General features: G+C 37.8%; 1 protein-coding gene across 1 annotated transcript in view; it reads left to right on the top strand.

Annotated features, from left to right (window-relative positions):
* Nucleotides 1–27,750, top strand: part of LOC124388458 (voltage-dependent T-type calcium channel subunit alpha-1I-like) — a 166,612-nt gene that overhangs the window by 121,630 nt on the left and 17,232 nt on the right. The window contains 16 exon segments of the mRNA XM_046853083.1: nucleotides 251–706; nucleotides 1,757–1,857; nucleotides 3,008–3,131; nucleotides 4,252–4,320; nucleotides 7,510–7,688; nucleotides 9,045–9,171; nucleotides 9,507–9,632; nucleotides 10,272–10,361; nucleotides 11,928–12,120; nucleotides 16,127–16,278; nucleotides 16,447–16,556; nucleotides 18,441–18,574; nucleotides 19,307–19,377; nucleotides 21,636–21,714; nucleotides 21,980–22,101; nucleotides 23,043–23,501. Coding sequence (XP_046709039.1) covers nucleotides 251–706; nucleotides 1,757–1,857; nucleotides 3,008–3,131; nucleotides 4,252–4,320; nucleotides 7,510–7,688; nucleotides 9,045–9,171; nucleotides 9,507–9,632; nucleotides 10,272–10,361; nucleotides 11,928–12,120; nucleotides 16,127–16,278; nucleotides 16,447–16,556; nucleotides 18,441–18,574; nucleotides 19,307–19,377; nucleotides 21,636–21,714; nucleotides 21,980–22,101; nucleotides 23,043–23,501 — 2,592 coding nt within the window.

Below are 27,750 nucleotides of genomic sequence, written 5' to 3'. Positions count from 1 at the left end.
CTGCAATTATCCATGTAAGCCACTATAGCCAATGCACTATGCGCGCACACGCACACACACACACACACACACACACACACACACACACTTATACAGACATAGAATTTGAAACAATAGTGAATTTATAAACTTAACACTCATAGCCAGGAAAGCTAAATAAAAGATCCATGTGGATCTGCAAGGAAGTGCAAGGATTCTTTTTTGTATTTTTAAATATCATATCTTTAATGCCTTCATTTTCTCCACACAGCGTCATGGTCGTAGTTCCCTGTACCGCCATTGGGGGCGCCCCCACCCTCAGTCGGCATGGAGCCGCCGCTCTAGCTGGAACAGCATGGGCCGTGCAACCCGAGGCCTGGCAGTTGGTGGGAGCCTAAGGGTCCGAGGTCCCCACTCCCACCCAGCTGAACGGGAGTCCCTGCTCTCCCCACAGCCCCAACTCTCACATCACCCACCTCTCCTTTCTCGACGTTACTCTCTCCGCCGTGATCGGCGTGCCCTCTCACTTGAGCTGCCCGAGCAACTCCAGCTCCCTGGGCCCTCACTGCAGCACCCACTTCTGCCCCGGAAAAAAAGTGAGTGTGGGGAGCAGCACCATGACTGTAACGGGAAAGCGCCGATGCGCCAGAGAGCACTGCTCAGTGAGGTCTATCCCCAGCTCAATGCCCGAAAGGACAAACCACACCTTGAAGAGGAAACGGACTATGTAAGTCATGAATTGATTGTAATCTCTGAAATGTTTGGTCACAGAAAGCTTCACCATGATCACGTTACAGAAAATGTATAATATCTCGCATGGATATCATGTCCTCTAGGTTTTCCCAAGCCACCCAGATGAACGTCTCAGCACCGTTTCTGCCCTACTGTTTAAATGAATTGTAGCACAAGATAACAATCTGAAAGAATCAACCAAATCATGTCTTAAAGGCATATTTCGATTTCATCTGCCATGCAGATCATTATAGCATCTTGTTCCGTTCACTAGCAGACTTATGTCGCACTCTTCTTAATAATAGCTTTGAGCCAGTGGCACTTTAGTTCTGCTATTAAGTTTTCTCTTGTGACAGGAAGACAATGCAGGAATCAGATTCCTTTCACACACTAACACACCATTAGAAACTGCAGCGCATCATTACGTATGGGTTGTTTTGTGAAAAACAGTATTTGACAGTGTGTTGAAATTAGAAGAGAACATTTCAGACGCTCAAAGTTGATGTGTTTAAAGCAGGAAAAATGGGCAAGCGTAAGTATATATATAAGTATGTATAGAGTTTGACAAGGGCCAAATTGTGATGGCTAGAAGACTGGGTCAGAGCATCTCCAAAACTGCAGCTTTTGAGGGATGTTCCTGGTCTGCAGTGGTCAGTATCCATCAAATATGGTCCAAGGAAGGAACAGTGGCTCATTAAGGCACGTAGAAAACGAAGGCTGGTCTGTGTGTAGAAATTCAACAGATGCTGAAGAAATTAATGCTGTTAATTGGCAGCAAAAGGGGAAACAACACAATAGGTGGTCATAATGTTATGTATATATATATATATATATATATATATATATATATATATATATATATATATATATATATATTACTAGAATGTACTTTGTAAGAAAATGACGTTAAGTAAAAAAATAATTGCCTTTAGTTGTGTTTGCTGAGTAGTTAATCATAGTTTTATGCTGTGTCTAGTGTGGTGTGTGTGTGTCTTTGGGTTTAAATGTGTTTTTGCTGACTCGTTGCATTGTGCTCTTTTTAAAGAGCCTATGTTTTAGGATCCAGAAGATGATTGAGGTATATCGCCCTGACTGGTGTGAGACAAGAGAAGACTGGTCTGTCTACTTGTTTTCCCCCGAGAACAAGTGAGTTATCCAAGAGATTCATGCTAATCAGATCTAGCAACCAGTCTAGCTCCTTGCTCAAAAGTTAAGCCACTTTGAGGGTCTTAAGGTTGTCCGAAGGGATCATTTTGTCTTGTTAACTTTTTACACAATTATTTTTTTTACTCATTATTTTCTCTCACTCTTCTCATACTCATCAATTGTTTTACATTGGGGGAGAACATCGAAAAAACGACAAAGAGACACGGACAGAGCGGCAAAGTGCAAGGAGATAAGAATTGACACTTGGGAAAACTTATCTTCAGGAGTTGGGAATTAAAATGCAAATTACAAAAAGGATGGAATATCTAAAAATTCATAGAGGATCACTGCTTTTATAATGATGGACTGGAATGCAAAAAAGAAGGACGGATGAAACTTTTTGATCTTGGAATGGAAATTAAGAAGGTTGTAGACATAGAGATATATGATTGATTAGATGATTAAGAAGAGGAATTGAATTTAATGATCGTGGTATGGAGTGGTAAAACGGGTGGAAGGATGAAATGGGGGATTCAAGTTGAAAGTGTAAGAGAAATAGAAAGTTAAAATAGTACAGTTCAAGCATACAGAGAATGGGGGTGGGATGGAAAGTGAAAAACAGGTGAAGGGAATGCGGAATAGAATGGGAGAATAGATCTTAAAATGGATGGCGGATTGATCTATAATATTGTGGAATGAAAGTGGAAAGCCTGAAGAAATGAACGTATAGTTATGATAGTTAAGATTAAGGTAAAAAAGAACGATGGATAAAAAGGACCAAGGGTATATCCTGCAGGAATAGATTGCAGATAAATAGGAATGAAGAAAATGGAGCACTTGAAAAAACAGAGCGCGCCGTTGAAAGATGAGATGGTGATGGTGGGGTAGTTTTGATTAGGTTATCGATCGAGCCCCAGGGAGCAGCAGTGAAGCAGGTGAATTAGGTGAATCACAGCATGGCACACAAGAGCTTGTTCTAAGAAAGCAGAGCTGAGATTCGTGTTCAGTTGAAAAAAGAACATTATTTTAACGAGTGCCTAAGAATAAACAGCAAGGCCTCCTTTACCTTATGCATGCTGAGGTTGCTCTCAAGGAATGACACTGAGGTGTACAACTATAGACTAATCCATTTTTCTTTCTTTCTCTCTAGGTTCAGGTTAACTTGCCAGAAGATCATTGCTCATAAACTGTTTGACTATGTAGTGTTGGCCTTTATCTTCCTCAACTGCATCACAGTGGCCCTTGAAAGACCTAAGATTCATCAGGGCAGTCTGGTAGGGTTTATTTCTTTCTTTCTCTCAACAATTATTCACATACAGGATTTTAATTAGCCATAATTGGCCCTATTATATGTGTGTGACTTGTATGTGTATGTCTTTCTCCTTTGCAATAAGCAGAGCCAGTGTATGTTAGTTCATGTGTATGGAAGAGCAGAATTACATGTAAACATTTAGCGGAGAACACTGGGTAACATTCTTTTCAACGAGGCCCTCATGGCTGATTTGCAATTCAGTTAAGAAAACAACTGTAAGAAAGAGTAGCAAAAAAAAAGGTATGGGATATATAAACGATTAACCACTCTGACGTATATATACGTGATACCAGAGGACTTACATATACTTTCAAAAGTATTGGAACAGCAAATTCTAGCCTAAAACGTAATTGATATAAAGATTTAGACTTCTTTGATAAAAGGTATTAAAAATGGAGACTTCTAAAAGTCCTCCTAAACTTAAAATGTTCAACTGATTGTAAAGAAGTTCCAAAAAATGAAATAAATAAATAAGAAAGGATTGTAGAACTGGATGGCATTACAGAACTCTAGTAAATAGTTCCTCAAATGGAGAATTTCCGAATAATTGTAAAAAGGCTTCAGCTAATTCTAGAATTGGCTGCTGGTTCAGAACTATACAAATCTAATAATTTAGACCAAAACTTTTATACATAACATGTATACTAGAAGGTTTCAGAAATTCTATGATGGACGACCATTTCAAGACCCCAACAAATCAATTCATTTCGAAAGAATTGAAATGATAAATGTCTTTGCATTTTTCATCACTTCCAGATGCTTGTGATTTATCAGCAGAACGTTTGAGAAATGGGCTGTTAGATGTGTTCTTCTTGGTGTTCTCAGCATGACTCCTCTTCACCACGCTGACATTTACATGTTCCCCTATCCTGTGCAATGAAGCCAGGATATTATTCACACACTTTCTTCTAAAATCTCCTAAAAATGCTGCCATCTTGTTCTGTTTCAGCTCTGCGATTTGCCACAAACTGCTCAATTTGACTGTTATTAGGGCTGTCAAAGAGATATCAAAAAAAGAAGATAATTGTGTTCTGCTCTTCTCTTCTCTCACACTTTATTATTGTTATTTCTTTTTACTATAGGAGCGAGTCTTTCTCACCATCTCCAACTATATCTTCACTGCTATCTTCGTAGCTGAGATGACGGTCAAGGTAAACACACCCTTTCACTCAGTACAAAATGCTGTCGGATTTAGCTTAGGCTTTCCAACTGTGTCTGTAACAATGCTTGCGGGTTTTCTAAAAGAAAAGCATATTTAATTTCGCTCTTTTTATAGACTAGGCTTTATGGCTCTTGAAATTATTTATTCATGCATGAATGTCAGTTTCAAGCTTTAAATATCTTTTTTAATAGTCTGAAGTCATGTATAATTTAGGCATGCTGTCACAATCCGGCGTTTCTCAGCGAGATGGACTTCCCTATGGAAGAATTCTTACAAATAACACAAGAATGATATAAAAAAAAGCCTTGGGTTATTAAAGGAATAGAGCATATCAGGCAAAAGTGAAAATAATACAGAAATGTATACTGGAAATACATGGCAATGTTGCTTAGCTTTGCTAATATGTAAGAGCAGCTCATAGACTCGCATTAAACATCGAGCAAAATTGAGCATGTTACAAACATTCTGAGGAAGAAAGTGCTTTTGGATTTTAAATGGATACCATTCGGGGTGTTTGACACAACATTAGTACATATGTTTGAATGTATTATCCCAGCAGCCCCGAGGAAGAATTATGTTTGATTGGTAGCCATATAGCCTTTAGCCTTTTGTGCTAAACCTGTTTTTAAGAATTATTATTCTTATTATTATAATTATTTTGACATTTGGAAAAACACAACAGAAAAGTCTGAGACTGAAAACAGACCAGAAACGATGGAATTTTAATCAGAACTTTTCACAGGTTTTGACAGGTTTACTTTCAGAAAGCTTGAATGTCTAGTTCAGCCGTGAAACTCTGTCCATGCACCGATTTGTTTGCTCGATCTGGCATGTTTCTACTTCTATATAACTCTACGTAACCCATCTCTGTAGATGCAATACATCTTTATGTTCCACCCTCCACCACCACCTGTATTGATCTACTATGGAGGTTCCTCTTACTCCATCATTTGCAACAACTTTAACAGAGCAGGGTTAAAAATGCTTAACAGTAGTTTTCAGACCTTCTTAGCAGCAACAGGGGTAGCATAGCAGATCCGCCAACACCAAACCTGTCTACACTCTGTTCCCATAAATAAACTCTAACTATCTTCATCCTGAGAGTTGTCATGGCTGAAATCCATTCCGCCAAAAAAAAGTATAGGTGTTTTTTTTCTAATTCAGGTTATTTTCAACCCTTGCCTTAGCTTTCAATCTGCAAACAATATGCAACTTTCTCAGGTTTTCACTTCACTGTTAAAAAAAATGACTGTTAAGAGCCAGTTACAGTAAAAAGTTAATAGAAACATTTTATTGGTAAGTTCAAAAAACTTTAACACATCTTTATCAGTGGTGAACAGTAACGGAGTAAATGTAATTCGTTACTGTACTTAAGTAGCTTTTTCGTGTATCTGTACTTTACTGAAGTATTTTATTTGGGGAGACTTTTACTTTAACATTTAAACGTCAGGTATCAACTTTTACTCAGTGACTTTTTTGCAAATTCAGCTGTTCCTTTTTATTTATGAGTAGATAAAAACATAAAAATTCAAGCACGCAGCAAGCCACCAATCAGGGTAGAGTGTGCTTTTTGACTGCCACTTGTGTATATATATATATATATATATATATAATATGAATACATTTATATGTGTGTGTGTGTGTGTGTGTGTGTGTGTGTGTGTGTGTGTGTGTGTGTGTGTGTGTGTGTGAAATATTAGGCAGGATATGTGTGTAAGGCACAATATTGATGTAGACTGGGGAGTGTCACATTGAGCCCTTTAGTCTTCATGGCATTGAGGGTCTGGTTGTTGGTGGCACACCAGGCTGTCAGGCTTCAGATCTCTTCCCTATAGGCCCATTCATCATCGTTGCTTAACTGGCCGACCATGGTGGTGTCATCTGCATGCTCGATGAAAATGTTGGAGTTATGCAGAGGAGCCCAGTCATGGGTGAACAGGGAGTAGAGAAGTGGGCTCAGAACACAGCCCTGTGGGATTCCAGTGTGTGCAAAGCAGACAGTGTAAAATTATTTGTTACTTTTTTTATTATTATTATTATTTATGTAAACTAAATATTAGCAGACTGTTGACTAATGGATCATGAAATCTAAAATGAAATTCTCTAGATTTAATGAGCTCATCTCCTTTTCGCCATATTTTTATCTTTCATTTTTATCTTCTTCTCTCATTCTTGCCTTTCTTCCCACCCACACCCCCACTGCAGATGTGTAATTAGCTGATGATGGTATTAATTACTTCATTACTTCCTCATAGGCATTCTATCATGTATCTGTCCTGTACTTTGGGTTTCTCTGACTCACTTCATTACGAGGCTAACTGAGTCTGTCATTATCACATTGAGAGAGAGATAGAGAACGAGAGAAAGGGAGGGAGAGAGAGCAATAAAAGGCCCAATTTACACATTATTGGTGTGAATATCAATATCAAAAACAAGATAGAACGCACATTGTTTTGTTAAATTGTGCAAACTCCAAAATTGTACACCACTGAGGCACTTTTTTACCGAGAAAGGATCGTCCTCACTGCAGCAAATGGATGTTTATAAAATATTATATTTATGATTATAGTGATAATATGTAAATATACAGTTGAAATGAATAAAATGTGCTCTAAAATATTGCAATTCTGCATGAATCTTTTTTTTTTTTTTTTGGGGCTTCTTTCTGTCACCTGGCGAAGTTAGGCGTAAATAAAATCATGATAGTAAATAATAAATATGCTAATAAATACAAAAAAATAAACAAAATCCACCTGAGAATGTGGCTCCTGTTGAAAATGGTGTCGAGATTGATAGTTTCCTGACATCATGACACATTTTTTTTTTGTGTTCAAAATTCCTACTTTGTAAATCAGTAGTATGTGGCATCCTGGGATGGCTCCTGCTGGTCACATCATGTCCGCTCTCTAGACTTGGCGTATGAGAGCAAAACGAATCTCGCTGGTGTCATTTTTCTCTTTCCGTCATATGCATCTCTCTCATCCTTTCATTTTTTGGGCCTTTCTCAAAGATTCTCCTTAAACCCTTATAGCATTCTGTCAAAATGACAGCAGACGCCTATTTTTTGCCCCACTCATAAAAAGTGTCATATATTTTCAAACTGTGTATAAAGTGTAAAATAGTACTCCAGTACCACCATCCCCCATCCCCAGCAACCCTGTCTTTCTCTCTTCCTCAGGTGGTTTCCATGGGTTTGTATTTGGGTGATCGTGCCTACCTGCGCAGCAGTTGGAACATTCTGGATGGTTTTCTTGTCTTTGTGTCTCTAATTGACATTGTCGTATCAATGGCCGGAGGGGCTAAGATCCTTGGTGTGCTCCGTGTCCTACGGCTGCTCAGAACCCTGCGACCCCTCAGGTATCATAGTGCATCATAGTGTATCATTGTGCACACAATTCCTACAAATCGTCAAGTCTAGAATTGATAGTAAATTAAGTGTAAAAATGTCCTATTATTATTATTATTATTATTATTATTATTATTATTATTATTATCACTTTTACCACTATTTTAAAAGTGGTAAAAGTGATAATAATAATATTAATAATTAATATTTATATAAAAAATATATTATTATTAAAATCTATTATTATTTGTTAATAATTAGAATAATAATATAATTTAACAAATACTCATCATAGTACAAGCTATTATTATTTTATATGTGCTAAATAGAAAAATAAAATTCATTATAATAGCAAATGAGGATGAGGTGTGAAATGCTACGCTCCAAAAGCACATATGTATCTTATTGTCAGGTGTCCACAAACATTTGTCCATATAGTTTATATAGAAAACGCATTTTTAAAGAAAACGCTTTTTAGTTTAATATAAATTCATTTACATGCAGCATGTGCTAACATGTTAGAAAGTTGTAGTATGTTTGACTGGTGCTTACATAAGATCCAAAACTGCTCCCTCTAACTGCTTCTAATGACAGTTTTACTGTCTTTTTTATGTAAAACACATTTGATTAGCATTTAATTAGTATTTGAGTTGACCTAGCATGCTGAGCACTTCATAATCGACAATTGTTTACTATTCCCGAAAGCATAACTAGCTAGCATCACAACAAAGATAGCTGTGATAGGAACTGATTTTTGTGAAGTGACTCAATAAATCATACTAAAACACTTCTGAAGAAAAATCCACTGCATCTTATCTCAGAGTTGCCTCTTTTGAGGTGTATATTTGAGGCAGCTGCTGGCATTCTGTAGCAAATTCATCCCTGTCCAGTCAGATGAAACATTTTAATATGAAGCTTCTGCTCCAGGCTGCACCTGCTCCATGTGTGTGTATGTGTGTGTGGATACCCACACCTGCCAGCGGTACACAGGCTACTTGGCTAGAGCATTTGCTTAGTCTTTGCTATGCTACACTGTGCAACATTGAAGTAGCCATGATGAAATGAAAGATAAAGCTGGAAGATGAATTAATTGTTCTTTTCATTTGAGCCGTTAGAGCTGTAGCACAGATCTATCTATCTATCTATCTATCTATCTATCTATCTATCTATCTATCTATCTATCTATCTATCTATCTATCTATCTATCTATCTAGCTTGCTAGCTTGCTAGCTTGCTGGCTAGCTATCTATTGTTCACCATACATAAGTCCCAGTAAATGAGCTGTTACTATGGAAACGATAAGTTATGAGAAAGCTTGCGTTACTACAGTAGAAATCTTTTTGAGTGCTGTATATGTGTACATGCAGGGTGATCAGCCGGGCCCCCGGACTAAAGCTGGTGGTGGAGACCCTCATCACATCTCTCAAGCCCATAGGGAACATTGTGCTCATCTGCTGCGCGTTCTTCATCATCTTCGGCATCCTCGGCGTGCAGGTTGGAACCAGTTTGTTTCTGTTAGTCTGGAAAAAAAAACTCACTCGTGCTTCATTGGATATTTAATCATCTCTTTACTCACTCTCTCTGCTCTGTGTCAAAACCCATCAGAGTGTTCATACTGATCGCTCTGTCTCTCTCGTACGCTCTCTCTCCCCCTCCTCTTCCTCATCGTGCCAGATCTCTCAGGCTGTAATGAAGGCTGAAAGCTCATCTCCCAGTCCGAGTTCATACTGTACTTGTTAGAGCCTTGGGTTATTTTCCTTTCCATCGAAGGCCTTAATGAAACATTGACTAATGCAACTATGTTTGTGTATGCGTCGTGTGTGTTTCAGCTCTTCAAAGGAAAGTTCTATTATTGCGTTGGCCTGGATGTCAAGAACATCACCAATAAGTCCGACTGTCTGTTGGCAAAATACAAATGGGTTCATCATAAGTATAATTTTGACAACCTGGGGCAGGTACATGATTATTTATTTATTTGTGTCCTTATATTTTTTTAGCTAACTGTTGCAGATTTTACATCTTTGTGGGCTTTTTTTTTTATGTGTGTTCTAAAAAACATACCACGGGTGGCAAAGTGTGTAAATGTGCAAGGAGTTTTGTGTTTCTGGTGACCTGCGATTTTATTTCACATATACAGTATGTTGTCATTTGATTGGTGTCTTTGTTCTTTTAGTTTTTTCTTCTTTTTTACGTTTAATTGTTTAGTAGGATTTTTTTGGACCATGTGTAAATGATGTAATTCATTTTTTATTTTGCAATTTATTTTATAAGAAATCAAAATTGTATTTTTTTGTTTAAATGTTTTTTTTTGCATTTTTTTGTTTCTCTGAGCCTTCATTCTTTTCTATTGTATTAAATATTTTTTTATAATTATTATTTCTTACTCTTTCAGTTATTTCTAAAATGATTTTGTAATATATATTTTTGCTTAGCTTTTCCCATTAATTTTTTCTATGACTTTTTTATAGATAGTTGTATTTGCTATTTACTATGTTATGTAGTTTGCTGTATTTCCTGCGCAGCTGGATTTCCGTCCCAGATGTTTGTATGTAATTCATTTTTATCTTTTGGCTGCTCTGTGTCATTTCCTCCAGGCTTTGATGTCTCTGTTTGTTTTGGCCTCTAAAGACGGCTGGGTTAATATAATGTACCATGGCCTTGATGCAGTGGGAATAGACCAACAGGTAGGAGTGAGAACTGTATATCACATACACACACACACTCACACATACAGGCCACACACACACACACACACACACACACACACACACAGGCCACACACACAGATCACACACAGAAATACAGTGGAATTCGATAACATTATCAAAAATAATTTTGGTGTATTTGTATTTCAGCTTGTAGCTTCATAGGCAGCAGCATGATAACGATTATTAAATTATTTGCTTTGAGCAACTACTAGTATTTTTTGTACATATCCAGAGTGAAAATGCTAACAAATTTTTTTATATACACATATATATATATATATATATATATATATATATATATATATATATATATATATATATATATATATATATATACAGTGAGGAAAATAAGTATTTGAACACCCTGCTATTTTGCAAGTTCTCCCACTTAGAAATCATGGAGGGGTCTGAAATTGTCATCGTAGGTGCATGTCCACTGTGAGAGACATAATCTAAAACAAAAATCCAGAAATCACAATATATGATTTTTAAACTATTTATTTGTATAATACAGCTGCAAATAAGTATTTGAACACCTGTCTATCAGCTAGAATTCTGACCCTCAAAGACCTGTTAATCTGCCTTTAAAATGTCCACCTCCACTACATTTATTATCTTAAATTAGATGCACCTGTTTGAGGTCGTTAGCTGCATAAAGACACCTGTCCACCTTATACAATCAGTAAGAATCCAACTACTAACATGGCCGAAAATAAACCGAATTGAATTTGAATGCACATATGTAATATGTCAGTGTATTTGCTTGCTTGGGGTTCAGATAACACCATTGCTGACTGTGTGAGAGATGAATCATAACTACAAGATTCTTAATTAATAACTAATAATTTATTCCCAGGGTGTAAACAAGTGACAGAGCTCTCATTATACTCATGTTTGTACCTTTTCTATAATTAAGCTTCCAAAATTCCAACAGTACTGCACATTAACCTCCAACAAAAAATTATATTGTATTATACAGCTATTGTAGCTGCCAGTGTCTAGAATTTTCTGTACACCGTTTTGTTCACTAGTTGTTGGGTTTGTTGTTGTTGTTGTTGTTTCAAGTAGAGATAAGTTTTAACTTTATTTTTAGACATTCAACAACCTTGGCATGGTGTATATTTCCTATTTGAGTTTAATCATACTGCTTATAGAATTTACTGCGATATACAAATGAATATACAATAATGGTATTTCTGTTTAATTAACTCCATTTTTTCCAAAGTATTATAAAAAAAAAAAAATTAAAAATTATTTTAAAATAAAACATTGTTATATGTTATAACAAATGTTATTTCAGTGGTTAAATGTTCTAGCCTGGTTCTTTTCTTGTTTTTATAGAACCCTCCATCCCATGTCAGACTAAAGAATCCTATACCCTTCCACAATGATGAAACATTTTTCCTTCATCTGCTTTGTTTCCTCCTCTCCCTTCCTCTCCTCTCCTCTCCTCTCCTCTCCTCTCCTCTCTCTCCTCTCCTGTCTTTTCCTCTCTCCTGTTGCTGTAAATCTGTTCCCTTTCCCATCTCGTCTGTCTCCCAGCCATTGACCAACAACAACCCATGGATGCTGCTGTACTTCATCTCGTTCCTCCTAATCGTCAGCTTCTTTGTGCTGAACATGTTTGTCGGCGTGGTGGTGGAGAACTTTCACAAGTGCCGGCAGCACCAGGAGGTCGAGGAGGCCAAAAGAAGGGAGGAAAAGAGGCTCAGGCGAATGGAGAAGAAGAGACGGAGTAAGTGTAAAAACAGAGAGGGTTCTGTTTTTATTAGAACGTGTGCTTAAAAACAAGGCATTAACATTGGGACAGTGACTCGAACTTTGTGGGAACCAGTGGCGGGCCGTGCTTTCAGTAACTGGCCCTTCACGGGGGACTTAACCGACTTAATCCACCTTTTAATACCACCACTATCACGTCGCAATTATAGTAACCATCAATGAGACAAGCTAGCTGGCTTCTGGGTTGGCCGACCTTTTCAGTTTCCCTCTGACCAACCAATCAGAGGACGGAAAAATGCTGACGTTATTCTGGGACAGATAGCTGGCCAGTGAGGTGAATTTGAAATCTGATTAGTTAAAGAAACAGATCCATTGCTAATAGAGACTAAGGTAAAAAGGCCAGCAGTACTGAATCTGAAGGCCCTGGGCAGATTAGATTGACATGGCAGCACATTTAGGCTAAAATCCAACTTCCACATACACGTACTGGAAGCAGTGCAGCCAAGAGAAACACTACAAAATGAAGAGAAAAAACTGTTGGGAATAAATGTATTCGATTTCATAAAACAAATATTACAACTTTGGTTGTAAATGTAGGTCATCGCTTCTGTTAGTGTTTAGGGCAGCAGAGAAGGTTTTGCTGGCCCTGACGGCCCACCACTGGTGGGAACAGTATACATAGTTACCACCAGTGAGGTGTCTCAATACTTTTGTCCAAATAGTGTATTAGTATTGCAGTTATAGGATCATTTAATGACAATGAGATCATCTTTTCCAAGCAGACCTAAAAATTTGCTACAAGATAAAGTTATTCTGGGACACTGTTATAGGTACGTCTGGGATAAATACTTCTGGCATACTATTATAAGTATCGCAGGAGCATTGTTATAGCTAACTAGTGTCAAACATTTTTTTATTTATTTTTTTTACATTTCAATACAGTACAGGGAGCACATATTTACGGGATGCCTGACAGCTGGCGAGGTAAAATAGACACCCACCTTGTCATGTTCCTCAGTAACCAGAAAGTGCAAAGTCCACCTTGAAGAAATCCCATAGCCAAGAAAGGACATGTGAAAGAAAGTGCTGAAACTTCACAGAAAACTCACCATATTAAAGATAGTTTCATTATTTGCTAATGAATTTTTAGTGTTTTGATATATATAAATTTTTACTATAGAAATTATAGCATTACATCATATACACTAAATATAAACCAAAGCAAACAAAGCTAACAATAGGGAGCTTAGCTAGCTTAGCTATCATTAATGCTACTGAATCACAACATATCTGTAGGCTAAACAAAGCCTCTAACCTTTGTGTGACGTGACTCAGAAATGTTAGCGGTACTTTGCTAATTTATACTTACAGTATAGCCCCAGCATGAAGCTAATGACAAACAGATATTGGCTAATCAGCTACATTTATACAGGGTAATTTTCCCGAACTCAAACCATTTACATCGCACGATCCAACAACATTCTGTAGCTAAAATTGGTTAAAAAGAAATTGGTCAAGAAATTGGTCATGGAGCTCTATTTTTTTTCTTCAGCGAGTTAAGAACCTGACCAGCAATGAGAAGTTAGCATTAATCACACACCTCGTTTTGGCTTTCGCACTTCTTTTCCACCATCTTTCATCCTCCTTTAATAATCTCGCTCTCATCTCTATCGCGTCACCCTTCTTTCATTACTCATCTCATTCTTCATTTATTTATCCCACCTTATCTGGCTGTCGTACCTGTCCCCTCCTGTCTCCTCTCATGCTCTCTTTCACTTCGCCATCTCTCTCTCCCTCTCTCTCTCTCTCTCTCTCTTTCCCTCTCTCCTCCAGCTGTCCGCCTTCTCTTTCTCTTCTGTCTGCCTTGACTACTCCTTTCTTAATTTAGGTGAGACAAAATCACCCCAAACCAAGTCCTGCCCTCTTCCACCTCCTGCTTTTTTTCCTTTTTTTCATTGCCAGCCTTTTCACCTGCTTTGTTCAACCATGGATTTATTTTCTCTTGTTATCGACTGCACATCCTCCCTGACTCTGACCTTTCTGTCATTTTTTTGAGGTTCATGTTTGAGCTGTCCAAATAGACAACGTGAGCCATAAAGTAAAAAAAAAGTAACCGCTGCATCTGTTTTAAAATAGAAATTGTGTCAAAAGTGTGTGTGCATTGAGTTGTTGGGTGGGGAAATCGCACTATATGGAAAAAAGTTTGTGGACGCCAGACCAAGTCCTAAATTTGCTGTTATAATGACCTTCACTTTCTGGGAAGATGTTTGGAGTGTGTTTGTGGAGATTCGTGCTCATTCAGCTACAAGGGTGTTAGTAAAGTCAGGTACTGATGTAGGTGAGGTGAGGAGGTCTGGAGTGCAGTCGGCATTTACACTCATCCCAAAAGCTGTTGATTAGGGTTGAGGTCAGAGTCCCATGTAAAGCAGATCTTCATGGAGCTGGCTTTGTGCATAGGGGTACTGTTATGCTGGAACAGGTTTGTGTCTCCTAGTTGAAGTAAATGGAAAATGTCATACAATGGGCCCAAAACATTGTGAGCTTCCAACTTTGTGGTAACAGTTTGGAAGATCCACCAAATGGGGGAAGTGGTAGCTCACTGGAAAAGACATTGGACTTTTAAAGGGATAGTAATGGGTTCAAAACCTCTTTAAGCAAGGCCTTTAATTCTCAATTGCTCAGCTTTATATCTGAGTGAAATATAAGTCGCTCTGGAGAAGGGCGTCAGTCAAATGCTGTAAATGTATACAGTATATGACTGGAAAAGTCCAAATATTTTTTTTTCTTTGGTGGATTATAGTGTATGGTGTTTTTAAGACCTAACTTTTTTACATTTTTTTTATGTTAGGATCATGTTGATATTTGGTTCCGCCAATTCGATGTGGCTACATAAAACAAATGTTCTTTGACTTTTCAAGTAGTTTTATCAGTCTTGAGCAGTGGTGGATGAAGTACACAAATCGTGTACTTGAGTTAAAATAGAGATTCACTCGGTAAAATATCACTCCAGTAAACATAAGTGCTTCCTTTAAACCTTTTAGTTGAGTATAAGTATAAATATGCCTTTAAATGTATTTAAGAATCCAAAGTAGTATGATTTATTATGGCTATAATGTCTTATTATTATTTAGTCAAATATTGATTAATTATCTATTAAAATTATTATGAGCCCAAAATCATCTTTTCAAATAGTAAATTGTCTAAATAAGGTCTCGGGTGTTGTGGCAAGTTCGAGTCAGGAGTTTCTTTAATCATTTATTCCTCTGAAAATGTTCTGCTTGCTGTTAAACTGATGCTAAACTCTATGTTGGTGATAAGTGGATGCCACCAAGCGGCAATCAAAAAAATATTAAAACAGGCCGTGCGCTCGACCCTGATTGGTGACTTGCTGTGTGTTTGACCAGTTAAAAAGTTAAATATTTCACTTTGAAATGTAGTGAAGTTGAAGTCTCCCTGAATGGAAATACTTCAGTAAAGATGCATATACGTGAAAAAGCTACTTAAGTACAGTGTTACATTTACTTCATTACTGTCCACCACTGGTCTTGAGTCAAAACAGCATTTATTGAGATGGATATCTATAGTTGTTAAAAGTATAATAAAGGAATATAATGGGAATTATTAACCAAAATAATAAACCCAAAAGCAAAATGAACTGGTTTAAGTATTTTGAGTGTTTGAAAGAAGAACATTTCTCCATCTCTTCCATTCAAAACCAAGCGCCTTAACTTTAATTAACAAGTTTATAAAGCCAAAAGCTCAAAAGTTGAGAGTGGGCTATACATTTGGTACACTGTAAACACAAATCTTATTGTGGCCTCCCTGACAGATTTGGTGATGAATTTTTACCAATGCCAGCGACATCCTTGCATCACATGAAAGTGCTGCTCTGTTACAATTCCTTTGTTTGCTGTGCTGATTCTCCTGTCTGCCAGTATCTGCGATTCCTGGTGTCTGCCAATCTCCACCCACTCCTTTTTTCCCTACGCCTGATCTCTCGCTGTCTCCATCTGTCTGTGCAGAAGCTCAGAAGTTGCCGTACTACGCCGGGTACGGCCATGTCCGCTTGATGATCCACACGTTGTGCACCAGCCACTACCTGGACCTGTTCATCACCCTCATCATTTGTATCAACGTCATCACCATGTCGCTCGAGCACTACGACCAGCCAAAGGTCCGAGCCCCGCCCGGGTGACTTTGTGACTATGTGACGTATTTCTCGACGTCATTTATTCCCTTGCTGTGTTTTGCAATTGTCAGATTATTGTGCTGCTGTCTATTTTTCCATGCCCTCATCTCTCTGTCTTTCTCCCGCTCCCCCTCTCTTTCTCTTTTTTCTCAGTCTCTCGAAACCGCTCTGAAGTACTGCAATTACTTCTTCAGCTCCACCTTTGTGGTCGAGGCCACACTCAAGCTCATTGCTTTCGGCTTCCGTCGCTTTTTCAAAGACAGGTACAGCCGTCCTCCGTGCCAAAATGCTGACACGCAGGCTACCAGTGCACATATTCACACACACACACACACACACACACTCACAGAGTTGTGAAAGGTAATTGATGAAATACACTAATTATTCCTTTCCTTTTATCTTTCATTCCTTTGTCACACACTCTCTTTGCTCAGCCTGGATGTTTCGCGTGAAAAAAGATGCTGTTATCAGTTTGACACTTTGTTTGTTAGCGTAGGTTGAATTAATGGAGATAAATTTGCTAATGTGATCAGAAAATCAGTATTTAAGTGAAACTTATGATTGAGTTAAAATATTAAATAATATGGGAATAGTTTTCAGTGTGCAACTGCACATAGATGAACTCTGTGCGAGCAATCGTGGGACTTCTGTCAGAGATTTCTTTGATTCGATCGTTCCTTGCATTCAATTTCTTACTTTTCTCACTTGTCTGCAGGATTGAATGTAGCTATTGATGTTATGGCTAAGAGCACAAAAACTCCACTTTGGTGTCAATCCCTGGTTGGGTTTTTGTTTCTTATTGGAAGGGCATAGGAGCTCCTGGACTGAATGTTTCACAGCAGGGGAAGAGGGGGGCTATTACTTATGCAATTAAATGCTTAAATGTAAATAATTGTACTCTGTATGGATTTTTCAATATTTTGAACTATGGAGTGGTTCATGATTTATAATCCAAGTGAAGTCCATTTATTAAGTCCAATTAATTTGGGTTTAATAAAAATTTTAGTTAATAAATAAAAATTTATAAATTAATAAATTAATTAATAAATAATAAACACGAGGTGGTATTAAAAATTTGGAGACTGGCTCTATTTACAAGATAGTACTTTATTTATCTAAGTTTACACACTAAACTTTCTTTCGGCTTCTCCCGTTAGGGGTCGCCACAGCGGATCCTCCGCATGTTTGATTTGGCATGTTTTTATGCTGGATGCCCTTTCTAACGCAACCCTCCCCAATTTATCCGGGCTTGGGACTGGCACTGAAAGTGGCTGGGGTTGGTTCCCTGACTGGAGATCGAACCCGGGCCGCAGCAGTGAGAGCGCCGCATCCTAACCACTAGACCACCAGGGAACCTCTATTACTTTCAAAATAGTCCCATTGCACAGCAGTACGGCGTCCCCAGTGTTTCTGATACGGGAATGTGTCCTAAAAGTCCTCTTTTCGAAGCGTGTCAAGCACCTTCTGCGACGCTCCACAATTGTGTCAAAACGCCGACCTGAGCTGGATCTTCATCTCCGGGAGGAGCCAAATCTGGCGAGTAGGGTGGGTGCTGAAGTGAGATTATGTGGATTTTTCTCCGACGATCATTATGCACAAGTTACCGAATGGTTTCGACATTTTCGGGGGTTGTTGAAGGTCTTCCTGAACTTTTGTCGACTTCCGGTGATCTTGAAGCACGTGTGTCGCTTGTGCGCCTCGTACGACTCGTTGTGGCATCCTTGTATGCCAAACGTATATCATGTATATCAATGTCTCTGTGGCAGATTTGCCCAGATTTACGCAGAACTTCACGTTTGCTTTTTGTTCTAACTTGGCAACGTGGTAAGGCGTGTGGTTGGAATAACTCCAGTTACACCCTTGGTCTCGAAACTTTTTGATACCACCTCGTATAAATATGTAAGTATTTTATAACATAGTATCTGATGTTTATTCAGCAGGAAGAAAATGTGCATTGTTAATTGCTTTTAATTGAATATGGAAGACACACTGTTTGCATTTCTATGGTGGAGAATGTTTCATTATTAATCACTCGGCTCGTTTGGATCGTGTACAACAGAGCCGTCAGTTCTGGGATCATATCTCTAAATTAATGAATGAATTTCTCTGCCACGTCTCTTTCTCATCTTTGCTATCTCTCCTGGCAGGTGGAATCAACTGGACCTTGCTATTGTGCTTTTGTCTGTGATGGGCATCACACTAGAGGAGATCGAGATTAACGCCTCACTTCCTATCAACCCCACCATTATTCGGATCATGCGGGTGTTGAGGATCGCCCGTGGTCAGTCTCTTTTGGAAATCCTTATTCTGTTATAGTGAACGCAAGGATCCTATATGAATTATGTTTGAGAAAATAATTATATATGTGGATATATTTTTTCCAACATCTGGCTATAATTTATGAAACATTTCCAAGGTTTGAAATGATTAGGCAAGGATGTAATTTGTTTCCTAGATTTTTAATAATAATTGCCTCCCTTTCTTTTCTTTAATTCCTTTATCCCCTTAGTATACTTCCATTTCTATTTTTATCTCCAAACTCACCCCAAGTGTCTGTTCCACTGAGCATAGCTATAGACATCAGCGAGGACCTTTGAGAAACCCAGCTGTAATTGTGGCCAGATGATAGGTACAAGGGGACAAAATCACACGACTCTGGTGTCGAACAAGTCTTTTTTTTTTTCTTGCTGAAAGACGACCGTTGCCTGTCTGTGACACGGTGAAAGGAGGTTTTGTGGACGTGTAGGCGCTGTAGGTCCTCAGGGGTCAGCTTGGTGTGTTATGATGTTTCCAAGGAGGTCTCTGATGATAATTAATGGCATTTACAGATTCCCACTAAGGGCTTTGACTGAGCTCCTGCGCACCCACATCCTTTTGCAGATTCAGATTCTGACATTTGGTATTTTCCTTTCTGCTGCAATTGGGACCGTGGGACCTCTATTAAAAAATGTCTCTGAATAGCAATTATACATATGGCACCTTTTTTCACTTTGATTCGTTTCTCTATTCATAGTGCTGAAACTGTTGAAGATGGCCACCGGGATGCGAGCTTTGCTAGACACCGTTGTTCAGGCTTTACCTCAGGTAATTAAAGCTTTTTATAATATTCTTCCTTGAAGTTATTAAGACCAAAAAAAAAGCAAACACAGTAAGGAAAAATTCCTTTGTCATGAAGGAATGGAGATCCTTTCCATAAATGTGAAATATATCATTTTCTTACTGAAAGCCTCACCATATTGCCCCTTGTGTGCTTTTCTTTGTTAAACACATTTAGTTGTTCTTAGTTTTCTGTGTTAAACAACACATTTTGAAAGGTCTATTACTATACTCAGATCATGTGTCTGTACAAACGCCATGTGAATAAGTTATTACTATAGAAACCATTAAAACAGAACAAATGCATTGAATTAACAGGTTTTTTTTTTTATCTATTTCATTTGTTTTTATAAGTTTTTATAAATCTCAAGACTAACGTGGGAGAACAGGGGGAACAGTTATAGAAGTTTAATCAACACCATCTCCTGAATCAGATTCAAGCATTCAAAAGCACTATGGGATAATATTCATATAACTGGAATAAAATAATTACATCACATACCTGCCACAGACAAATGCTGCTCTATCCAATCTCCTGAGCTTAGACCATCTTTTTTCCCAATCTTGTGCTCTTACCTTCACACACACGTCCTTTTGACTGGAAAGACGGTGAAATGGTGAGAAGGTTAATTGTGGAGATCGATCACTTTCCGGCGCCCGAGTGAGGAACATCAGAGAGGTGTACAATGTGTAACACGTATGCATTGTTGACCTTCATTTAACATGATCTGTCATCTAGTACACCGAAAGTAAGCATGATTGGACTTTGTGCTCGGGAAACTTTTCAAATCTCGCAATAATATTTTTGCAGCAAGTAGCACACACCCACACAGAGCTTATTGCTTGTTGTGCATTGTAAACTTCTGAAAGCTAATTAGCTGATTTTAGATTCCTGAGATGGTCTCCAATGTCTAGCTTTTTTATTTTGAAAAACAGTATATGTAAACTGATCTATCCTGTCCATTAAATAGATCACATTTGCATATTCTCCAGGGCTCCATGTAAGCTAAACACTGCATCGGAGCCTATATTTCTAGCATACTTAACTAGCAAGCACTGCTTTTGGTAATTTGTACTTTGGTCATTTGGAGTTCTCTTCAATTGGAAAACACTTTGTGCAGCTACGGATGCTTTTACCAGAACAGCCCAAAGATCCATGAAGTTACTAAGCAACTAAAGAACTTTGAGAATGGATTTGGACTGTAATTAATATCAGCAATGACTCAGCACCACAGTTTGCATGCACAGTCCCTATCATTTAAACAGTACACCTCAACATTGATGGAACTGTAATGAATAAACATTCAGTGTCTCCTAGATGAGAATGAGTTCCCTTTTGAGTACGGTTCCTCTCAAGGTTTTTTCCTCGTACCATCTCAGGAAGTTTCTCCTTGCTATAGGTCGCAACTCGCTCACTCATCAGGGATAAACTTACAATTATATGGAACAAACTAATAGGCGAAAAACTTATACACTCTTTTATACAACATTATGACTACTTTATCTTTATAAGTTACTTTTTAGACAGTGTCCAAACATGCTACACAAATAAAAATACATTTAACTGATTTAGCATGTGGTATTTCTAACTTGCAAATTTTAACTCTTCAATATACGATTTACTTTAGTCTGGTTTATATTCAAGCTTCCCATTTTTATTATTTATAAGACCTTTATTTAGTATGTGGTCATCTATAGGCAATAGGCGTCTAAACAAAAAAAAAAAGAATCCATCCGAAGGGCAGGTTTTAGACGTGATTTCTCAAAGATCTTTTCAAATTGCTTGCACACCAAGTTACTTTACTCAAAATAAACCGAACCAAGTGAATTATTCAAAAAACTAAAAAAATTTAATATTTTGTTCATTAATCTCTCCAGATGTGCTTCCTGTATTTTTTTGTCTAAACTGACCAGGAACGTAAGTCATGGCCTTCGTCGCATGGCCAGTTGTGTTAGACCAGAAGTCTATCCCTCCCAGTGCATGTTTCACTGTCTGGGTTTGATGAATTTGTTTGTTTGCTGGGATCCAAGATGCTTCTGTATCCTATCCAATCTGTATACATTGTCTTATTAGGGGGGTTTGCCCATCTCGGGGAGAAAAAACTAATTTTTGATTGCTTACTTATTCCGATGAGTCATTATTTGCTGACTTCTTGTTTATTGGAAATGTGAAGGAAACACTGACTTCAGCTCTCATGATTACTGTAATTAGCTAATGGCATGTTGAATGACTGTGTGTTGTGCAGGTGGGAAATCTGGGTTTGCTGTTTATGTTGCTGTTCTTCATCTACGCAGCTCTGGGTGTCGAGCTGTTCGGGGAACTGGGTAAATGGTCTTCTTATTAGTAGAGATTAAACGACAGATATCAAACCCGTTGGCCCTGCAACTAGTGACTTTTTCATTCAATAACTGAACTTAATTTATCAAGATGATCCACTGTAAAGACGTTGAGGTTGAACTGTGCTGATTGCAGCATTGTACTTTTCAGTTTATAGGTTCATTCTCAAATTAAATTAATTTTTTAAGAAAATAAATAAAATAAAATGTTTGTCTTTCTTTGCTCCTCTATTTATTTAATGGCTGATCTTAGTGTGCAATGCTGACTACCCGTGTGAGGGGATGAGTCGTCATGCCACCTTTGAGAACTTCGGCATGGCCTTTCTGACACTCTTCCAGGTATCGACTGGTGACAATTGGAACGGAATCATGAAGGTGAATTTAATTAGTATTTCTTAGAATTATTAGTATTTAGTAATAAGCAGTTGTGGACTAAGTACACCATCCATGTACTTAAGTTAGAGTAGAGATACACTTGGTAAAACATGTAAAATAATATAAATCCAGTAAAAGTGATCGTTTTAAACTTTTACTTGAGTAAAAATGGACCTAAGTATCCAAAATGTATTATGGCTAAAATAAAATGATAATGTCTTATCATTCTTTTAGTCACACGATTCTTTGCTTAATCAACTCAGTTTATGTGAAAAAACTCTAATGTTACTACACAATGTACAGCACAACCAACTCTTAATAAAATAATATTAATGAGTCAAACACTAATTAATATCTATTACAATTATCATGAGCCCAAAACTTTCTTTTCAACTACTTCAAAAAATGGAAATAAGGCCATGGGTGTTGTGGCAAGTTAGAATCAGGAGTTTCCTCTACAAATAATTACTCTCAAAGTGTTATGTTTGCTGTTGAACTGATGCTGAACTGTATGTTTGTGCTAAATAGATACCACCAAGCGCCAATCAAAACAAGTAAAAAAAAAAAAAAAAAAGCGCATGCTCGACACTGATCGATGGCTTGATGGCTGGTGACTGTTTTCACAAAATGTAGTTGGGTAAAAAAAATTCCTAAATAAAAATACTTTAGTAAGTAATGTACAACTTACATTTACTTTGTTACTGTCCACCACTGAAAATTAGTTTTTATAAATTTTTATTAGTATAATTATTCATAAATTAAAATATTAGTATTATATTGTTAATAAATAATTGTTTTCACTATTCTTTTTATTATTAAAATCTTATCATTGTTGTTGCTATTATCATTGAGTTGTAAAAGGTATTATTATTATTATTGTTGTTATTAGGTTTTTTATATTTTTTGCATGTTATGTTTCAAATCCTACTTCTTTCTCCCAGGACACTTTACGAGAATGCCCACCAGGCGACACTTACTCCTGCAATGGCAGTCTGCAGTTCATCTCCCCCATGTATTTTGTGAGTTTTGTGCTGACGGCCCAGTTTGTCCTCATCAACGTAGTCGTTGCTGTTCTAATGAAGCACCTAGACGACTCGAACAAAGAGGCGCAGGAGGAGGCGGAGATGGATGCTGAAATCGAGCTCGAACTAGCACAGGGAGGACTCTGCTGCCTGGGTGGACTGGCAGCTGCTGCCGGGCCTGGCATCGGGATGGGAACTGGAGGTGGTGGAGTTGGTGGAGGAGGTGGTGGAGTTGGAGGAGACAGGCCAAGTTTTGAGTGTGGAGGCAGACAGGCAGGCATGGTAGGGGCTCACGTGCATGCCAGCCAAAGTGGGTACACACCTCTGAGTGGAGGATATGAATCACACAACCACAGGAAGCTCTACTCACCTGCACAGGTAGGCCAGAAATTACTGCTGCATGCATTTCCCCTAATAGCAGTGTAATTTAATCTGATCTACATAATCTAATACAAACCTCATAGAGGTCCTGAATGGTCAACAGCAATGAAATTTCCATTCGGTTGTGTCAGTTTGAATTAAATGAACACACGAGAAATTATTAAAGAGACTAAAAAAATGGAAGAGTAATGGACTACATTAGTAACTGTCTCTGTCATCAGCATTCATTAACTGCCAAGGCGACTAGCTATTTCCACACTTTGGTCACAAGTGGGTACTGAGGCTTGATTTCAAACAAATAAGATGCAGGTGCAGAGACCTATCTGCCCTGACTTTCCGATCTACTTGAATTCGATTAGCTTTCTCAGCATCTGATAGATATTGTGGAAGTAGTCACTGCTTGGACATGTATATTGACCATAAGTCATTCATCTACATTCATCTAGATTACAGGGTTCCTCTGCATTTTGGAAAAGTACAAGTGATTTTCAGGTCTGGACTGGTATTGAAAAAAGAACACTGAGTATTAAAACATATTTGTGTTTCCATACTGTTGCCCTACTCAATTAAAAAAAATATTAAATTAAGAATGTCCTTTTTTTATATATAAAACAAAGGCTATGTCTACACTAATTTCGATACATTTGAAAACAGCATTTTCATCTAAAAACACACGTTTGTACATGTTTTGTTTTGACTTGTTTCCTTAAAGTTGCTCATCCACGCAGAAACGTCTGTGCTCACGTCCCTGTACTGCGCATGAGTATAGCGTTTACTTACATTCAACATTTCCGGCTCGTTGAAACATCGCACCAATGGTGTGGACTTTAAATGATTTTCATGGACTTTAAATGATTAACTATGCACTGTTTTTTTTTATTATTGCTGTGCATTGAACGTAGTTTGGTGTTAATTTGTATGAGCCACAGTAGCTACAACCTTCCAGCAATTATTTGGTAATATCCTCTAATATCAAACATTAGAGATTCTGACTCTGAAATACATCAGAGATTGTAATGTAATGCATGTTATAGTTGGAATTTTTTAATAATTATTTTAGCTGTTGAATAAAAAAATTAAATTTAGAGAAGTATAGAAAAGTATGGAATTTTGAAATAGAAAATGTGTAGGAACCCTGAGATCTGGCTTGGAAGATTGTCGACAGAACAACCTTTATTGCAAAACATTCACCATTATGACATAATTCATTAATTGGTATTAATTTCCTGTCCAAAATTTGCCTCAAGCCAAGGTATCATCTTTTTTTCCAATTTTTTTTTGGATTAAAACTAAATGTATCTTTGACACCCTGCAACTTGCTATAGTTATAGAATTGTGCTAATAGCATGAAAAAGACCTTATGGACTCTTAATCAAAGCAATTCAGGGACTGACTCATATGTGGATTCAGCACACACGCAGATTGGAACAGTGTAGAAAAGGTCTGAATAATCGTTTGATGTTGAAAGCGAGTCGCAGGGACACGCTGTACCAGGTACTGACAGCATGAACATGAAGTAAGTGAGAGTAGAATAATGGTATTTCTGTTCACTGGAAAAAACCCAATCCAACCACTATCACCCTGTACCACCCCACCTAATCAGAAGCTACCTCTTTCTCTTATTTCCTCAGTATGAGTCACTGGTGTTTGTGTGTGCAGGTGTGTGTTTGTTTTGGACCCTAACTAGATAGGCTCTACTTGCGCTATTAATAGCTTGGCGCTAAGAATAGTGCAGACCGGCATCTTGCGACAGCACCTGTGGACTGATTGTGAAATTTAAAATGCACCACCAACAAGACCAATCTCCCCGCTCGATCAACACAGGGCCCTGATTCCGGTCAGCATCTATTTATAAAAGGCAATCTGGTAAGAGCAGGTGAGGAAAGACGTAGGGGGGAAATACATCTTTTAAGTAATTAATGTTGCAAAAATAAGGTGAAAATATAAACCTTTTTAAACATGATTTGGGCATATGCTGAGATCAAGATGGCATTTTTTGCTATGAGGATAAATCATTCAAATTGAGAATTGTGGAAGAGTTTAAATGAAAAGAATGAAGCAAGCTGCATGGAGGAACAAACCTGAGATCCGAACCGGAATGACAAGTGGCAGTTGAGATCATCTAACGCTTCTCACGGCCATTTTCTGAAAAAGAAGAACAAGCAGGATAAAAGCAAGAGCAATCTTGTCTCACTCCTCACCCTCAGGATGTGGTCTGTTTATCCTGTAACTCCACTTTTCCATGGAGCTTCTACATGAGATTTCTTTACCCATGCATCTGTGGGTAATCTACCACTACTGCAGTCATAATGACTGTCTTATTTTCTGCATAGCTCAAGTACTTTTACTCACAGTATGGTGGAAAAAACTGTTTTGAACACTCATTACTCTGCTGCTTTAAACATTTTTAAGACTGATCATCTGGAATTTTCATCCAGAAGGTCTTTAGAGCTACACAGAATGGTGTGGGAAAAAAAATCAAGTGGTAGTACTGCAAATACTGTATCTTGTTGGAGAAAAATTAGCCTGGTTTAAGGCTGCCATAACTCAGATAACCACCTGCAACCAGGGTGATCATCTCAACCCTTAAGGCACATGAATTACAAGACTAAAAGCAGTATATAAAACTGAACATTTATAGATTAGAAATGGAACAGGTGATGTTTTGTATGTTTTACTCCATTTCTTAAGCATTATTTGAAGCTCTTGAACTGGTTTTTGGCTACTCATGACTAGAGGTTGACCGATGTGTTTTTTTTTTTCTCTGGCCAATGCTGATATCTAGAAATCAGGGCAGCCGATGCCTGATATATGATGCAGATTTTTCTGGCCTATATGGTTGCCTGGTTTTCTTTTTATCCTCCTTCATCTCATTAAATCTAACAGTTAAGTAATAAGAAGTGATACAGAAAATTGCTTAAATTAAACATTTATAGAACAACACAAGCCTCTCCAATCAGTGCACTTGTTAGCAGGTTAGCTACCTGTTTCCTGAACTACAGATGGGTAAAGCCTTTCAAACAATACAGCTCCAAAAAGGTATACTCCAAATGGTATTCTCATACTTTCTAAAAATGCATCATATATAACTCCGATTTGCTATTCGTCTTAGCGAATGAGAACACGAGAAAAAGAACTGACAAAAGCAAAGACTTACGTCATTTTTGTCACTTGTCTTTGCAACTAAGCAAACATGATTGTTTACGAATACAGACTACTGCCACCTACTGGTATACGCTTAGCTGCTCACTAATGCGCCTGCCTATTAATCGGCCTAATTTGCAGCACAATCGTCCAAAGCCGAATAATTAATTAAAATAATGGCAAAAGAATTCGCCCGATTAATCGACCGTCCGATCGATCGATCGTTCGGTTGACCTCTGCTTATGACTATCTGATAAATTGCAAGAATGAGCACAAAAAGTGGTCCAAATACTCATTATATGGAAATAAACAATTCGAAAGGATGAGATTTAAAATAATGCAGTGTCATTCTTTAGATTGTGCTGAATACAGGGTTAATCAAGTCTAAGCCTTATTACATCGTTTTAGAAGAAGCTAGCTTTACCAGTTTTTGGCATGGTTCCAAACTGAAGACAGTCTGTCATCGCCATAAGCAGTATAATTAGTGGGTTGGATTGAGGGTGAGAATTAGAACATATACAGAGACTCAGAGAGAGAGAGAGGATTGCTATCTCTAACTCTCCAACCCAGAATCATAACCAGCTGTTCCTGAACGAGTTGTGGGTGTTTGTTTTGGGGCTGTTAAAGTTTTATACTTGCTTAATGAGTTTTTTTTTAATCGTGAAACTGTGAAAAAAAACTACCTGCCAGCTTTAAAAAATAAAGAGAATTATGCAGTTTTCAGCTTTATAATGTTTGCTTAATAACTGCTGTTTATATTATGGCTGCATATATATTATGGAGGGTTTGCACACCAGATGTACCACGATGTGGATAGGACAGACTTGAAGTTTTCTGGTGCTGGTAAATAAAACTAACTTGGCATACCGCATAGAAATACATTAAAACATGCCTAAATTGGTACACAGGGAGTATAAAAGGAACAGGAAGCTCTGTTTAAAAGACATCAAGAAAAGGACATAATGGTTTGTATTCCTCATGGACATCATGTCTTTGGATCTGAAGATCATGAGTTCAAATCCCAGCCACACCAAGCTGATACTCTCGGGCCCCTGAGCAAGGCCCTTAATTCCATGCAGTAGTTGCTCAGTTGCATGAATGA

Source organism: Silurus meridionalis, chromosome 1 (genome assembly GCF_014805685.1).
Source record: "Silurus meridionalis isolate SWU-2019-XX chromosome 1, ASM1480568v1, whole genome shotgun sequence".
NCBI classification, from domain to species: Eukaryota; Metazoa; Chordata; class Actinopteri; order Siluriformes; family Siluridae; genus Silurus; species Silurus meridionalis.
The sequence above is the reverse complement of the archived record's forward strand: the minus strand, read 5'-3'. Positions and strand labels throughout refer to the sequence as shown.